General features: G+C 51.6%; 1 protein-coding gene across 1 annotated transcript in view; it reads right to left on the reverse strand.

Moving 5' to 3' along the window:
* LOC133344709 (obscurin-like) overlaps nt 1-16,669 on the reverse strand; it is a 16,835-nt gene extending 166 nt beyond the window's left edge. The window contains exons 1-12 of the mRNA XM_061554785.1: nt 16,570-16,669; nt 16,160-16,447; nt 15,148-15,420; nt 14,109-14,375; nt 4,379-4,648; nt 3,676-3,948; nt 2,515-2,784; nt 2,096-2,365; nt 1,733-1,999; nt 954-1,223; nt 589-855; nt 51-319 (exon numbers count right to left, since the gene is read on the reverse strand). Coding sequence (XP_061410769.1) covers nt 60-319; nt 589-855; nt 954-1,223; nt 1,733-1,999; nt 2,096-2,365; nt 2,515-2,784; nt 3,676-3,948; nt 4,379-4,648; nt 14,109-14,375; nt 15,148-15,420; nt 16,160-16,447; nt 16,570-16,654 — 3,060 coding nt within the window. The 5' untranslated portion in view covers nt 16,655-16,669 and the 3' untranslated portion in view covers nt 51-59. The remainder of the gene's footprint in view (nt 1-50; nt 320-588; nt 856-953; nt 1,224-1,732; nt 2,000-2,095; nt 2,366-2,514; nt 2,785-3,675; nt 3,949-4,378; nt 4,649-14,108; nt 14,376-15,147; nt 15,421-16,159; nt 16,448-16,569) is intronic.
* Nucleotides 16,670-16,686: the final 17 nt, after the last annotated feature.

A 16,686-nucleotide genomic window follows, 5' to 3' on the forward strand; every position in this document is an offset into this window, starting at 1 on the left:
TAATTTCATTTTCAAGTCTGAATTATGTTTGTATTTAGAAGGAGCTGTACCTGTAACGGTCAAGGTGGCACTGTTTTTTCAAAGCCCGAGTCACAGACGTACTTCCCGCTATCCGTTAGCTCCACGCGACTTATCTTGAGCACCGCTGCCTTTCCATCTCGCTTCACATGGAACCGCTTGTCGCTACCATCCAGCAGCTGATCCTCGTGGTACCACTGCACTGGTGACCCGGCCTTGGAGGTCTCACACGAGAGGGTGACTTCACCCTCTGCCTGGACTTTGGTATCCGAGAGAGATTTGGTGAAAACGACTCCCGCTTCTGAAAGAAAATCGAGCGGTGGTTTACTCCTACTCAAGATGCATTTAATTACTGGTTTACCTAATGCATTAACGTATTTTCAGACAACAGTCAATTTTGTTTTGGGCATAATAATCTTGGGCAGACCCTGAATGGACTTCCAAGGCTTATTCCTTCATGTATAGTGATCAAGTGGTTATCTGTAACTTCAAACATTGCGTTGATGGGTGCTATAATATTTTTTACAAAGCGCCTTCAGATCAACCATATATAAAGAAAATTGTGTTTACCTGTTACAGTGAGCGTTGCTGACGTCTGGAAGTTTCCAGAGTCGCAGGTGTACTGGTCACTGTCTCCTAGCTCCACAGAGCTGATGACGAGGCTGGCCTTCCTGCCCTCACGCACCATGCGATACTTGGCTCCAGCTTTCAGGGTCTTCTTGCCCTTGCGCCACACGACAGGAGTGTCTCCACGAGATGTTTCACACGTCAGCTCAGCCTTGCGTCCTTCCTCAGCCGACAACTCACCCAGCTCTTTGGAAAATTTTACAGGGAGCTCTGAAAAAAAAAATGGGTTAATTTGTTATACGAATTAAAGTAATTATAATAATAAACCTTTAAAATATAACTTCGTCTGGCTGCAGTAGACGCCTTACCTGTGATGGTCAAGGTTGCACTGGTTTTCTCGAAGCCTGAATCACAGACGTACTTCCCACTGTCCGTGAGCTCCACGCGACTGATCTTCAGCGTGGCTTCCTTTCCATCTCGCTTGACATGGAACCGCTTGTCGCTACCATCCAGCAGCTGATCCTCATAGTACCACTGCACTGGTGACCCGGCCTTGGAGGTCTCACACGAGAGGGTCACTTCACCCTCTGCCTGGACTTTGGTATCGGACAGAGGTTTGGTGAAAACAACTCCAGTTTCTGAAAGAAAATGTGGATAAAAATCTTGATCTTCCCATTGAAAGAGACATGTTAAACACATGTCCCTTTCTACAAAAAAACATTTCGCATATGGATATCATATAATCCGGTTTAGACTTATCGGTCACAAGGACATCAGTGGACTTGGGCAGGACACTTTGCAAGAAGGGATGATGGCCAAGTGGATGAGACTACTGACATAGAGGTAGCCAAGGAAGAGAAGACGGCCGAGTGAACGAGCGCTGCAGTCATTGAACGATGAGATCAGCTCCTGTGCAGGAGTGGGATGGATTGTGGCACTGTGGAACCTTGAAGGAATGTGATGGCATGGAGAGAAATTCATGAAGCTGAGGATAGACCATGGCTGATGATGATATGAATAATTGAGGTGAAAAATTGCGTTGACCAATATCAATTAACACACTATCATCTGTGGTTCAAAAGTCATTACATTCACATATATAAACTCATTGTCGGATACTCCACAGATTATACAATTCATTGTTTACCTGTGACAGTGAGCTTTGCTGACGTCTGGAAGTTTCCAGAGTCGCACGTGTACTGGTCACTGTCTCCCAGCTCCACTGAGCTGATGACGAGGCTGGCCTTCCTGCCCTCGCGCACCATGCGATACTTGGCTCCAGCTTTCAGGATCTTGTCACCCTTGCGCCACACGACTGGAGTGTCTCCACGAGATGTTTCACACGTCAGCTCAGCCTTGTGTCCTTCTTCAATAGACAGTTTTCCCAATTCCTTGGAAAATTTAACTGGGAGCTCTGAAAAACAGAATGGTTGTATGTTATACTTATTCAATAAATCATAACATTAAACTTCTAAAATATAATTATGTCTGGCTGCAGTAGATGTCTTACCTGTGACAGTCAAGGTGGCACTGGTTTTCTCAAAGCCCGAGTCACAGACGTACTTCCCGCTGTCCGTTAGCTCCACGCGACTGATCTTCAGAGTGGCTGCCTTTCCATCTCGCTTCACATGGAACCGCTTGTTGCTACCATCCAGCAGGTGATCATCATGGTACCACTGCACTGGTGACCCGGCCTTTGAGGTCTCACACGAGAGGGTCACTTCACCCTCTGCCTGGACATTGGCGTCAGACAGTGGTTTGGTGAAAACAACTCCAGATTCTGAAAAAAGATAACAGTAATTAAAGTCTTGTTTTATCTGCATTTACTTAAATTTTCCATGACGTTTTGTAAAAGTTTACTTGTTTATACGTTTTAATTGCTGTGTAATGCACGTTTGTATCTGAAATGTGTGCGTTGTTGGACCAAACCTATGACACTGAGTTTGGCTTTGGTAGAGGCAGCTCTGGCCTTGAACGTGACATCTCCACTGTCCTTCGCCGTCAGCTGCTTCATGGCAAGGGCATGCTTCTGGCCCATGGAGCTCATCTCTATCCTGTTTCCTGCCTTCAGCTCCTTATTGTTCAACAGCCATCGGCAACCAGAGATACCTTCGTGTGAAATCTCGCAATTAAATGCAGCGCTCTCCCCCTCTTTGGCTTCCACATTCTCGAGCGCTTTTATGATGGTCACTTTCAGCTCTGTAACACACAGACACATCGCATTACACTTGTTACGGAGGCGGGATGTTAATTACCTTGCCTGGCAAGCAGGAGGGCGTGGGTTCGATCCTGACCCGAACGCCTGTAAATTTGGAATTTGCATGTTCTCCCAGTGATTGCATGGATTTTTCTCCAAGTCCTCCGCTTTTTTCCCTCCACAATTATAAACACGCATTTAGAGTATTTGGCTGCTATAAATGTACACCTGATAAGTTACTTCGTTGATCTATCATTTATGGCCAGGTCGCTTCTGAAAAAGAGCTATATATATTATTTGCGTCTTTCGGTAAAGTCACGTAGATAGGTTGAAAGAAAATAATAAAAAACTACGACATTTTGATCACAACACCAGCAATTGTCATCAGGAGAACAATCGCTTGTGTTGTGATCAAAACTTTTTTTTGTTATTTTCTTTCAACCTATCTACGTGACTTTAGCAAGAGACCCAAAGAATATGAATTCCTGCAGTCACACAAGCTTTAAGTCAAGGTTTAAGAGCTATATAGCTCAATGGGTCTTCCCTGGGAAAATAATTTATTTTTAATAGTTTCTAGTTTACATAAATGTTGCACAAAACAGCAAAATATAACAAATATATATTTTTGTCATTGTAGAACAACATTGATTTTAAACGATTATTACTTTTTGTTCAACACGTCAACAAATAAACCCCCATGAAAAATTAACGAGGTTGACAAGAAAGATGTATTGGGAATCTTGAATTCAGAACCACATCGCAAATACTTGCTGGCTGCATCTGGACACACTGGTGTACACTGTGGAGCGATTGTTAACCAACACAAACAAACATCAATTCATGTACAAAAAAAAACCCCAGTAAAATCTAAACATCTTAATCGCTGAAGTAACCTTGCACGTGCAGAGAAGCGGAGGTGGTGTCATTGCCCACGACGCAGGAGTACTGTCCGCTGTCGGATGGCTGAAGGCCACGCACGAACAGGCCCAGGCTGCGGCCAGCCTGCAGCAGCTCGTGCTTGTCGCTGGGGTGCAGCGTGTGGGGGCCCTTCCTCCACGCGATGGCGCTTGGTGGCACGGGCCGGGACACCTCGCACTCCAGTGCCGCTTGGCCGCCCTCCTCCCCGCTCACTGCCTCCAGTCGTTTCGTGAACACCACCGGCTTCTCTGCGCACGCGGGAGAAGTATTCCAATAGCTCAGCTGTGATTCTGTGATTGGCCGCTCACGGCCACGTTCTCCCGACTTCAAAAGAGTGATTGATTTGATGACCACTTTGATTGATTTCCTATACAAATGGCCACTGAGGCAGCACTCATCTCCTGTTTAATACCCCGAGACAATAGTGGAAATTCCTCATTCCTATGGTAGAAGCGATTCTATCCATAGGTTAACCTCTCTTCATCCCCCCACGAGGTAGTATCTATTTTACTGGCCCTGGGAGGAATGATAATAATAATTGACATTAAAGGTGCATTTCAGCCGTAGATCTCAATGCCCAATGATGGGCTGCATTTCACCACTTCGTTTGAGCTAAAAGAAGAATCTCAATCAAGTCAATAAAGTTCGGGATTTATGAAGAACGTTGGCGACACTGACCTCGAACGTGCAATTGAGCGGTCTCCTTCACGTCTTCCGCCGTGAAGACGATGGTCCCGGTGTCGTCCACCGTCACGTTTCGCAGGACGAGCGTGTGGCTGCTGCCATCGCGCTTGATCTCGTTGAGCTCGCTGGACACGAGGCGCGAGGCGTTGAGGAACCAAGCGACGTCCTCCACGTCGGCGCGAGACAGCTCGCACACGAACACGGCCGTGCCTTCCTCCTCCACGGCCACGTCGCGCATCTTGCCCAACACCCCGAGCTGACGCTCTGAAGGGGCGACATTGTCCGTCTTTATTTAACCAGGGTAAACCCCCTCAGGATTCGCATTTCACTTCTGAGGGCTTCCGACGCAAACATTTTTAGTTTCCACGTAAAAACTGCAAAATCGGTAGATATGACCACTAATGCAACAGATAAATAATTTTAAAAGTCACTTAAAAAATCCCTCCTACTTTCCCTACCCCACTTGTGTTCATTAAAAGTAAAGAACGACCAACCCTGTGATATTCCAACGATAGGCTCTGTAATTAAAGGCGCGTATAACCTATAACGTTGAGCAGTATGTTAACTGTAGGATTGTACCATGCATCGTAAAACGTGAATAAAAGATAATGTAGAAATATTTAAGTAAACTAAATTAAATGACAGCGATTTCAAATGAAACGTTAAAATCAAATACAAATGACTTGAAAATCTAATATCAAATGTTCTAAATATTTGTGGGCGGCAGTAACAGGGGAATTCGTTCCGCAGCTTGTGACACCGCAGCCCTGTGAATTGTTGTGCTGCTCGCCACAGCCACCGAGCTGCTTCGTTGTGACTTCTTTAATCAATGCCTCACGCGTGAAATTGTAATCCACTGCTAACATTTCCAAGTTTCATTGTTGTTCTACGCAACTGGGTGATTTATAGCATCAGCAAATTCTCCAAGAATTAAATGTTCACGAAGCAGACATTATGTTGCTATATTTTCTCTGGACAACTCAACGACTTGACAGGAATGTGGCTTCTGGGTTTCATGCCCAAAGGAGAATCCATGCATAATTCATGGTCCAGTACCACGTAGAGTGGTAATGCAGTGGATAACGCGCTGTACTTCAAACCCGGCGACCTCAGTTAAATTCCTGGCCACGTCTAACATCAGTGGTGAGTGCTTTCTGTATGTATACTCTTAGGTTTTTTCTTTAAAGTCACGTAGGTAAAAAATAAATAATAAAAATAACTAATAAAAATAATAGAAATAAAATAATAAATCACGACGTTCCGGAGGCAACACAAGCTGGAAGAGGTATGTGGATGACACTTTCGTCATTTGGCCACATGGCCTCCCAGCATTGAACCACTTCTTGGACCACATCAATTCTAGACACCCATCCATCAGATTCACCATGGAAGTGGAGAAAGATGGCAAACTACCATTCTTAGATTTTCTATTTGAGAGGAGACCTGATGGATCCTTGGGACATTCTGTCTACAGGAAAGCCACCCACACAGATTCCTACTTGAAACCTGATTCCCACCACCACCCGTCTCAAAAGAATTCTCTCATCAAAACACTATACCACAGAGCTCATGGCATTTCTGACCAACACCACCTGGCCAGTGAATTAAGACATGTACATCGGGCCCTCAGGATGAACGGATACTCTGACCGGACCATCCGCCAAGCTGTTTCTCCCACCATACAGAAACAGCCACATGAAACTCCGATCAAAACTATCACGTTGCCATACATAGCAGGCGTGACCAAAAAGATCTTCAAAATTCTAAACAAACATAAGATCCAAGTCCGATTCAGTACAGTACATAAAATCCGTGATCTAATTCCATCTGTGAAGGATGTCATTCCTGACTTGCAATACCCTGGAGTCTATAAACTGAGTTGCAGCTGTGGTGATTGTTATATTGGGGAAACGAAACGTCATATCTCTGATCGTGTCCGCGAGCACAAGTGTAGAGGTGTAATTGCGCATGGCTACGAATGTTGAGGTGTGATTATGCATGGCCACGGATGGCCAACAAACACAATGGGCGGGGTTACGGCCGTACACAAGGGTGGCGCTAGCACCGACGTCCGCATGTGTATCCCCCACGGGCCCCCCCTCGGGGGCGAGTCCTATAAAAGGTGATGAGCTCGAGGGCTCGGGGTCGGGACTCAGCTATAACCAGAGAAGACGGAAGACCAGCTAGTGTAGGCCCCAGAGCTCCCCTGGCTCGCTGTCCTTATAAGGGCCGACCAGGGCAAGCCGGTGGCGTGGCCCCGAGAGCCCAGACGAAGCTGGTCTGGTGACTCAGGGAGCCGGGATCCCAGCTTAACCAAGCTGGGACAGATAGCCTCCCCTAGTCCCGTAGTGGAGGAATTGGTATAGGTTAGAGGGGTTAGCTGTCGAGAAATCCCTGTAGCCCAGTGACCTGTAAATAACTGTGTTGGTGTAATAAATAAGTGTGCCTCCGATCCTGTCGTCAAGCCTCCATATACTTACTACATCTGGTGTCAGAAGTAAAACGTCCAAACGATGGACACACGAGGGACGACACGTACCAAGGAGTCGGAGATGGAAGACGCCGCGGCCGATTCAACACCAGAGATGGCCGGGGTCGGATCGGAGCAGCCGGGGCCAAGTACGCCCGTGCCGCTACGACAAGAGGGGGGAGATGCGTCGGCTGAAGGACTCCGGCTGGCCCACTCCCGCCTGGCGGAACTGCTCTACGCCGCCGCCGCTGCGTTGGAGGAGATCACGCGGCTGGGGGCTGGAGGGGCAGCGCGGGTCGACGACAGCAGCCGGCGCGCGGCAACGTTTCCCGCCACCCCGACGCGGCTGGCGGTTAAATTTCCCGCCATCTCTACAGTGCGAGCGGACGGCGGGGCCGGCCCGCGTCACGTGACTGCTGAGCGCCAAGCACAAGCCGTGACATCATCAACACCGGCCGGCGCGTCAACATCGGAGCGACCGGCGATGCCATGTGCACAGCCCGCCCACACTGTATCATCGGCGGGGAGCGACGGAGAGCGATCTACAGCCACGGACGTCGCCTTGCAGCAGCGTCTGCCACCTCTGAAAGAATTCGTAGGCGCAGACGGAGACTGGGGCGGCTTCAAGAGACGGTTCATCGCTCATCAGGAGATGGCGAACTGGACGGACGCCGAGGCTCTACGCGCGCTGCCAGCGATGCTGGACAACGACGCCCTGGCTACCCTCACCTCGGCGCCGAGGGAAAAGCGCGCCACCCTACACCTGGCGTTGCAGCTGCTGTCAGCCGTCTATGGGCCGCCTTCGGACTGCAGGCAGCTTTTCCACGATCGGCGTCGGGGCACCAACGAATCACCTCTGGCCTTCCGGACTGCTCTCCTGGCTCTAGCGAAGGCTGCTTTCCCAAGGATGGACGAGGAAGGAGTGGATGCCATGGTGGCTGAGAAGCTGCTGCTACTCGCTGATGAGCTGGACGTCAACGTCCTGGCTCAAGACGACTCAGAGATGTCGTCCCTGCTGGTCGCGCGCCACATCCACGGGGGCTTGCGGTCCCTTCGTCGAAAGGCGGCAAAGGGGGCGGCCAGCCATGCCATGGCGGCTACCGCCCTCCCATCGGAGGAGGTCTGCGGGGTGGAGCGGCGAGGGGAATGGAGAGCGGCAGTACCACAGGCTCGGAATGGACCGAGCCGCCAGGAGCAGCCCAGGACATCGGGGGCGCTCACACGCTGCTACAACTGTGGCCTGCAAGGCCACGTTGCGTCAGGATGCCGGGCTCCCCGTCAGCGCGGGGCGACACCTCGTCAGGACGCCACGCCGTCTCCTCCCAAGCTCCAGCAGAGAAATACGGCGAGTCGCGGCACCTCACACGTTTGGCCCACGCACACATCCGACACACACTCACGCGCCCAACTAAACAGGGCTCCAAATTCCCCATCCGTCGCGCGCGATCGTTCGGTAATGCGGCGGGCGCTCCAACCGGGTCAGTGGTCGGAGCTCGCCCATCGTGTCGTTGCTGCGTCGGCGGGATCTTCGGTCGTGGTCGGTCACATTGATGGGGTAGAGGTGCGGATTTTAATTGACACAGGGGCATCGGCGACCATTATATCTGATTTAATTTATAACATCCTTCCCGTTCAAAGTCGTCCCTTGCTCCCTGTTGACGTGCCGTGCTATGCCGCTAACGGGGGCTCTCTGGGCATTATTGGCCAAATCCGCGCCACTATCTGCATTGGGGACATTAAATTATCCGGGCCTGTTTTGGTTTCCTCCTCACTCGCGGTTCCGTGCCTGTTGGGGACGGATTTTCTGGCCAAAATGCCCATCCGCATCCTTATTGACCAAGGGTGCATTGAGCTCCCATCGGGCCGACGCGTTACATTTCTGTCTTCCCCCACCACGGAGCGTCGGGCGTTTGCCACCGTGCAGGCGCTCGTCACAAAAACTGTGCGCGTGCCTCCGGGGGCTCAGATGCTCGTCCCTCTTAGATTGCGTCGGCCGTTTAATGAAGGGGTTGCGGATCGGGGGGTCTTGTTGGGACCATCTCGGGCCGGGGTAAATGGACCAGATTTGCTCGCGGCTCAGACCATGGTGAGGGGGGATGGGGACCCCTTCATTGCAGTCCTTAATGTGGGATCGCGAACGGCCGTGGTTCCTCAAGGGACCGTGCTTGCACACGCAACGCCGGTACCCTATGAGGAACCACTCGTGGGTCAGGTATCCACCGATCCTCCGTCGCGACCGCATTCGGACTGTGATGACGGTTGGCTGGATGCGCTTTGCGCGGGTTCAGTGGACCTGTCCGACTCGCAGCGCGCGCAGCTGCGAGTTCTTCTGAGCGAATTTGCTGACGTTTTTAGTCAACACAAATTTGATATTGGTTGTACTAAATTGCTGCGACACCATATTGACACGGGTGACAGCGCGCCAATCCGCCAAAATCCCTTTCGGTTGAGTCCCGCCGAAAAGGATCATGTCAAATCGGCTGTTGATGACATGCTAGCCGCCGATATCATTTCCCCTTCCAATAGCCCGTGGGGCGCGCCGATCGTTTTGGTGAAAAAACACGACGGGTCACTGCGGTTTTGTGTCGACTTTCGGCGTCTGAACAAAATCTCTGTGGCAGATGCGTACCCGCTTCCTCGAATGGATGAGTCGCTCGATGCCTTGGCGGGGGCGCGATTCTTTTCCACCCTCGATTTGCTATCTGGATTCTGGCAGCTTCCTCTGGATGACGAATCAAAACCTAAGACTGCTTTTCGGACACCGCAGGGTCTCTTCCAATTTAACCGCTTGCCGATGGGTTTACATTCTGCGCCGGCAACTTTTCAGCGGTTAATGGAATTGGTCTTGGCAGGGTTGCAATGGGATTCGTGTTTGATTTACTTAGACGATGTCATCGTCTTTAGCAAATCCTTCGAGGAACACCTCCAGAGGTTGCGTGCTGTTTTTCTCAAAATGCGGGCTGCCAATTTGAAATTTAAACCACAGAAGTGCCATTTACTCCGCGAATCGGTGCGATATTTGGGTCACATTGTTGGGCGCTCGGGGATATCCACTGATCCCGCCAAAACGGAATGCGTCAGCTCCTGGCCGACTCCCACCTCTGTGGGAGAGGTCAGGAGTTTCATTGGGTTCGCGTCGTATTATCGGCGATTTGTGGCTGACTTCGCTACGATTGCGAAACCTTTGCATGCCTTGACGTCCAAGGGAGTCAGGTTTCATTGGGGGCCGGAGGAGGAGGCTTCTTTTCGCGCCCTCCGGAATGCTTTGGTGGGGGCGCCGCCGTTGAATTACCCGGATTTTTCACAACCCTTCTTGCTCGATACAGATGCAAGTAACACGGGCATCGGGGGTGTGCTGTCCCAGCTCATTGGGGGCGTAGAGCATGTGGTGGCTTACGGTAGTCGGGTACTGTCTCCAGCCGAACAGCGGTACTGCGTTACCCGTCGGGAATTATTGGCGATTGTTTATTTCATTCAGCAGTACCGCCCGTATCTGTACGGTCGGCGGTTCACCGTCCGTACAGATCATGCGGCCCTACAATACGCCCTGCGGGTTCAACAACCATCGGGCCAGTTGTCTCGATGGTTGGAGATTCTCCAAGACTATGACTTTGTCACCACATATCGTAAGGGTCTCCGCCACACGAACGCTGACGCCCTGTCGCGATTGCCACCCACTTCGGAGTGCGCGTGCCTCTTGGGTTCGGGGCGTTGTAGGTCTCCGAACGTCACCACCGATTCGGTCCTCGTGGCCGCTGCCGATGCACCTTCGGTTTCGGGTCCTATCGAGCAAGAAGGGAGGGATTCGTTGCTGGGGTTGTCAGTCGCGGAATGGGGTCGCCTCCAAATGGAGGACACCTCCCTCCTCGCTCTGCGCCGTCGCGCCAGGGGGATTGGCCAGGGGGTGGAAAACGTTGACTCGTGGGGGTTGTTCCAGGGACTTTTGATGCACTGGAATGGTAAAACCCGGCGCCAACGGCTCGTGGTGCCTGCTGCTTTAAGGGGTAAGGTGGTATGGGCTGTTCATGAGCGGCTTCTGCACTTGGGGGTTCATAAGACCTTTGCCACGCTCCAGCTAGATTTCTTCTGGCCGGGCATGGAAAAGACGTGGGGGACCTCTTGGGGTCGTGCACGCAATGCGCGCAGAGGAAGCCACCTGCTAGGGGATCCAACCCTCCGCTGCAGTCCATAAAAGTTTCCAGGGTTAACGAGCTCGTCGCTCTGGACATACTTGGCCCATTTCCCGCTACACCCAGGGGCAATAGGTATTTACTAACGGGGGTTGAATACTTCACGAGATGGCCTATGGCCTGGCCCCTGGCGAACCAATCGGCAGCAGCCATCGCGGAGGCCTTTGTCCAGGGCTATGTCCTCGACAAGGGTGCTCCGGAACGGCTGCTTACTGACCAGGGTAGGAATTTTTCTGGTAAACTCCTACGTGAGGTGTGCGACCTCTTGGGTACGGAGAAGGTTCGGACCTCTCCGTATCACCCACAAACTGACGGGATGGTGGAACGGCTGCATCGGACCATCACGTCCATGCTGTCCCAGCAGGTGTCGGTATCCCAGACGGATTGGGACCTCCGCATAGCCGGTGTGTTGCAGGCCTACAGAATGGCTCCCCATGCGGCCACCGGATTTTCCCCTTTCTTTTTAATGTATGGGCGCGAAGTTAACCCTCCTGTGGCGACCCAGCTGAAGCTCTCGGCGCTCCAGGCGAAGTCTAAGTTGTCCGAACACGTTAAATTTAACATCGCTCAATTGTCTGAGGCGCGGGAAGCGGCCGTGCAAAATTCTGAACTCCGCCAGAAGGCGAACGAGAGGCTTCGGTTGGGGCGGGTGCAGGTGGTCAAATGGGTACCAGGGGACAGGGCGTGGTTGCACTGTCCTCAGGTGCCGCTGGCAACCTCGTCGAAATTGGTACGGCCGTGGCGGGGGCCAGTGGAGGTCGTGCAGGTTTTGCGGCCGCAATGTGTTCGCGTCAAATGGGGGAGGCGCCGGTGGTATGTGCACCCCTCAAGGTTAAAACCATTCGTCACGCCGCCCCGGGGTTCACACACACACACGCATGGCCAAACGTGTGAGGGTGTCGCCGACTCCCCGTCGTCGCTGCACTCGCCTAACCTGACGCCAACTGTTCCGCCCCCAGGTGAAACAGGAGTGACGGGCCCACGCCCACCAACCCCTCCCGGAGGGGTCGGGGGTCACTCGGCAGCGGAGCCTGACCCTCTTGCACCCGGACCGTCAACAACCGTCACTGAGCGTGCCGGGACGGACCCTTGTGAGGGACCCGCCGCGAGAACGCGCGCCAAAACGCGCAGACTTTTGTGAGGTCGGCCGTTGGGGGGCCTTGCGGACAAAAGGGGAGGGGTGTTGTGAGGTCGGCCGTTGGGGGGCCTTGCGGACGATGGGAAAGGTGACGTCCGGAGTGTATATATATGTTGGTTTTGGGGTGTTATCCGGGGGGGGTGCGTCGGGTTATTTTTTTTTCTCTCTCTCTCTCTCTTCCTCTCGTTGTTCTTGTTCTTGTTAAAAATTACGCGAGGCACACACACGGGGTTTTTGTGAGGGATGCACCTTTATTCTGATTTTTTTTTTTTTTTTGCAGCCAGGGACGGCTGCGAGCTGTACAGGGGGGGGTGATGTAGAGGTGTAATTGCGCATGGCTACGAATGTTGAGGTGTGATTATGCATGGCCACGGATGGCCAACAAACACAATGGGCGGGGTTACGGCCGTACACAAGGGTGGCGCTAGCACCGACGTCCGCATGTGTATCCCCCACGGGCCCCCCCTCGGGGGCGAGTCCTATAAAAGGTGATGAGCTCGAGGGCTCGGGGTCGGGACTCAGCTATAACCAGAGAAGACGGAAGACCAGCTAGTGTAGGCCCCAGAGCTCCCCTGGCTCGCTGTCCTTATAAGGGCCGACCAGGGCAAGCCGGTGGCGTGGCCCCGAGAGCCCAGACGAAGCTGGTCTGGTGACTCAGGGAGCCGGGATCCCAGCTTAACCAAGCTGGGACAGATAGCCTCCCCTAGTCCCGTAGTGGAGGAATTGGTATAGGTTAGAGGGGTTAGCTGTCGAGAAATCCCTGTAGCCCAGTGACCTGTAAATAACTGTGTTGGTGTAATAAATAAGTGTGCCTCCGATCCTGTCGTCAAGCCTCCATATACTTACTACACAAGTCAGATCTGAAACACGGCAAAATTGAGTCTTCCGCCGTTGCCGATCATTGCTACAACTCTGTGGGTTCTCATGAGATTGTCTTTTCCGAGACCAAGGTGCTCTGCAAACCTTCTGGCTACCATCAAAGGTTTGTACACGAAGCCATCCAGATATACAAACACAGACATAACTTCAACCGTGATGATGGGTACAAACTGAGTAATCATTGGAAATATGTTATTAACCATGCAAAAAAGATTTAACTACACTTATTTGGACCATCTTATTTGACAGGTACTATTCTTTAGTTACCGTACAGTTTACTGATAGACAGCCAGTTTTGTTTTTTCATGTTTAGCTTCTTTTTTCACACGCTGGTGGCCTGCTTTGAGTTTTACCCACCCAGCAACATAGCAAGGGGCGGCTTGGTCCTGGCTTGCTTATCTGCTTCTGCCATCTACATTACAAAGGCTCAGTCCCAGCAGCCGTACTGACCATCTCACAACAACTCCTCTCCCGCGGCCCATCCTGGCTCCTCCCCCCTTAACCAGTATATAAGGTCGGGTCTCTTGGGACTTCTCTTTACTTGATACAGCAATTGTGCTGTGACGGTTTCACCTGAAGACGGAAGCTTGTGTTGCCTCCGAAACGTCGTGATTTATTATTGTATTTTTATTATTTTTTCTATTATCTTTATTATTTTTTATTTTATACCTACGTGACTTTACCGAAAACAACCTAAGAGTATGAATTCTTTCAGTCACGAAAGCTTCAAATCTAAAATTCTGTATGTATGTTGAACTTCTTTCACACTATACGTAGCCAACCATGCTAAGTGGAGGAGCAGGGAAGGACAACAAACTAAACACATAAGTAGTTTGAAAGAATTTAGTTTTCAACCCTGAACGAGTCCTGAGCCCCGTACATTACCGACCCACACGAAAAAGCGTGGTGTAGTATGGTCAAACAACTCACATGACCTACAAACCATGAGAAATCCTTAATCTAGCAGGAGAATAGCAAAGGACTGCAAATGATCGTGCTTGTTCGTACCGCAACGATGGAGGGACGGTGCTGCGGGGGAAAGCTCACCGTTCACGCCGATGGTGGCGGTGCTGCGTGTCTCGCCGACGCGGCACGTGTAGGTCCCCGCGTCCCTCCTGCGCACCTTGTGGATCGTCAGCAAGGCCGTCGGTCCCTCGTGCCTCATCTCGTGCCTGTCCGACGCCTCGATCCGCTTGCTGCCAAAGTACCAGAAGGGCTGCCCCACCGGTCGACCAAACTCGCAGTGCAAGGTCACGGAGCGATTTGCTGTCACGGTCTTGTCCTCCAGCTCTTGCACCACTCCTACTGGCGTTTCTACACATCCCGGACAGAAGAAACCCAAGGCCGCATCACACACGCTCACGGCTAGGTGACTCATACCCATATTTGTGCCACACGCCATCGTGGGAGGATTTTAAGCAACTTAATTTCAGCAGTAAAATTTATCGTTAAATGTACGTTGTGACCAAAATTATGTTACAATAATGGTAATGCTTGTTGTACCCAATTCATGAAAACCAACCAGACAATAACTGCTAGTTATATCGATTTGGGCAGGGCTGTAAGAAAGTCTGTCCGGACAAATAAGAAAACGTAATCCTATCGTCTAATAGATGCTTCCTGTGCATCTATTACATTATGATATATTAAAATACATCTGCTGTGCAGTTCCCTCCGCATGTCGCCGGGGATGGGATAATGAGGGAATGCCTTCTAGAGCTGCTGTCAGTGGCGTAGTGTGGTTGGCGTGGCCCCTGGCATGAGGAATAAAATGATGCCCCCTGTCCAATCCATGGGCCCCGGTGCAGCGGCACCACCTGCACGCTCGATAGCTCCGCCACTGACTGCTGTGTGGAAATGCACGTTATGTTTGTAGAACTTTTCTCGCACCGTACGTAGCCAACTGTGCCAACTGGAGGTACGGGGGGAAGGACAACAAATTAAACGCAATAAGTAGTTCTAAAGACATGAGTTTTCAACCTATATTTAAAAGCAAAACGCTCCAGTGGCTTTCTAATATCGGTGGGAAGAGTGTTCCAGACGGCCGCAGATATGGGTGAGACGCACAGACACGTGCGGCAGCTACCGTGCACAATCAGCTGGGCGCTGGTCTTAGCCTTTCCGACGGTGAAGCAGACGGTGCCGGCCATGTCGTGGCGCGTGGACGGCAGCGCGAGGCGGTGTACCGCGCCATCCTGCTCCGTCTGGGCCCCGTGAGAGGCCAGGTTTGCCTCGTCGCCGTTGAGACTCCAGCGGGCGCCCTTCACCTCATCAGCGGAGAGCTCACACTCGAACGTCGCGCCCTCCGGCTCCGTGACCTCGGCGTCGGACAGCGGCCGCAACACCTGTATCTCTTGCGCTACACCGACCGGAGAAGAGAAAAAAAGATCTAGATGATAATTTAAAAAATACACCACCGCTAACAATGCATCACGTTCGCCAATTAGTTGCAGTGAATGAACGTTCGCTAGCGCCGCGTCAAAACGGAGGATGCTTTTCCCCTGCAAAATGGATTTTGTGTGTGAAATATTTAGTGTCGCAATCTGGCAAGCATCACAGTGGAGAGGACGGAAAAGAATCCCCCACCTAGATCCACTCTCACACAGAGCTGAGAACACGGCTCCCTTCTGCCATCGGCATGTTTTGCACACGCGGGCGCTTGCGACCAATATTGGGATTCATGATTGTTTATTGGGTCATGTCGTATAAGTAAAATGTTTGTCATACACCCTACTCCACCCGACACAGGTAATTAAAAAAGTGGTCACGTAAACAAGGGTGCCAATTTATTAGTGCTGCAATAGCAGCACTTGTGTGCTGGAAAGTAATCCACACACAACATTTAGCAATGTGGATTTCATTATTCACTGTGCGACTCACGCTTCCATTGGGTCATTTCACATGTTACGACTAATGTTCTTGTTATTTTCTGCTCACATGTTGATTATTGTTGTACGTGCGGGCGAAGGACAACAAACTAAACACGGAAAAAACCCATTCATTTTAAAAGGGGAGCACATCTTTCGAACGCCATGATTTCTACAAATGTGCAAAAACTCGCGTTTGCACGAACAACAAGGAAGAAAGTTCAGTGAAACCTTCGACTAAGAGGTTTGCGGAGGTGCGGTCGGCGCCAGCGTCGCAGGTGTACAAGCCCTCGTCGCTCCTGACGACGCTGATGATGAGCAGCTGGCGGTAGCAGCCCTGACTCAGCAGCTGCACGCGCGGCTCCTCGTCGCCCGCGGCCTCCGAGTCAGCCAGCTCGACATCGTCGTGAAACCAGCGCACGGAGGCGCTGGGCCGCGACACCTGGCACTCCAGCAGCATCCTGTGCCTTTCCATCGCCACCTTGTCCCGGAGCGGCTTCACAAACCGCACGGGTTGCTCTGCAGTGCAGACAACGTTGCAGAGGGTCGGTTAGGCGAGCTGTCAAGCCGCGTTCGCGGCTACGAATCGCGTGCGGGGTCTACAAGGGTTGCTGGCAGTAAAAGGCATTTTGATAAATTACCTATCATCAGCAGCTTGGCCCTGCAGGTGACGTTTTCTGCTATAAATGTGATAATTCCCGCGTCCTCCGGCTCCACGTTGCTCATTGTCAAAATATGCCTTCTCCCTGCAACGAGGA

This window comes from Lethenteron reissneri, chromosome 20 (genome assembly GCF_015708825.2).
Source record: "Lethenteron reissneri isolate LAM-NWPU_2019-01 chromosome 20, ASM1570882v1, whole genome shotgun sequence".
Classification (NCBI taxonomy): Eukaryota; Metazoa; Chordata; class Hyperoartia; order Petromyzontiformes; family Petromyzontidae; genus Lethenteron; species Lethenteron reissneri.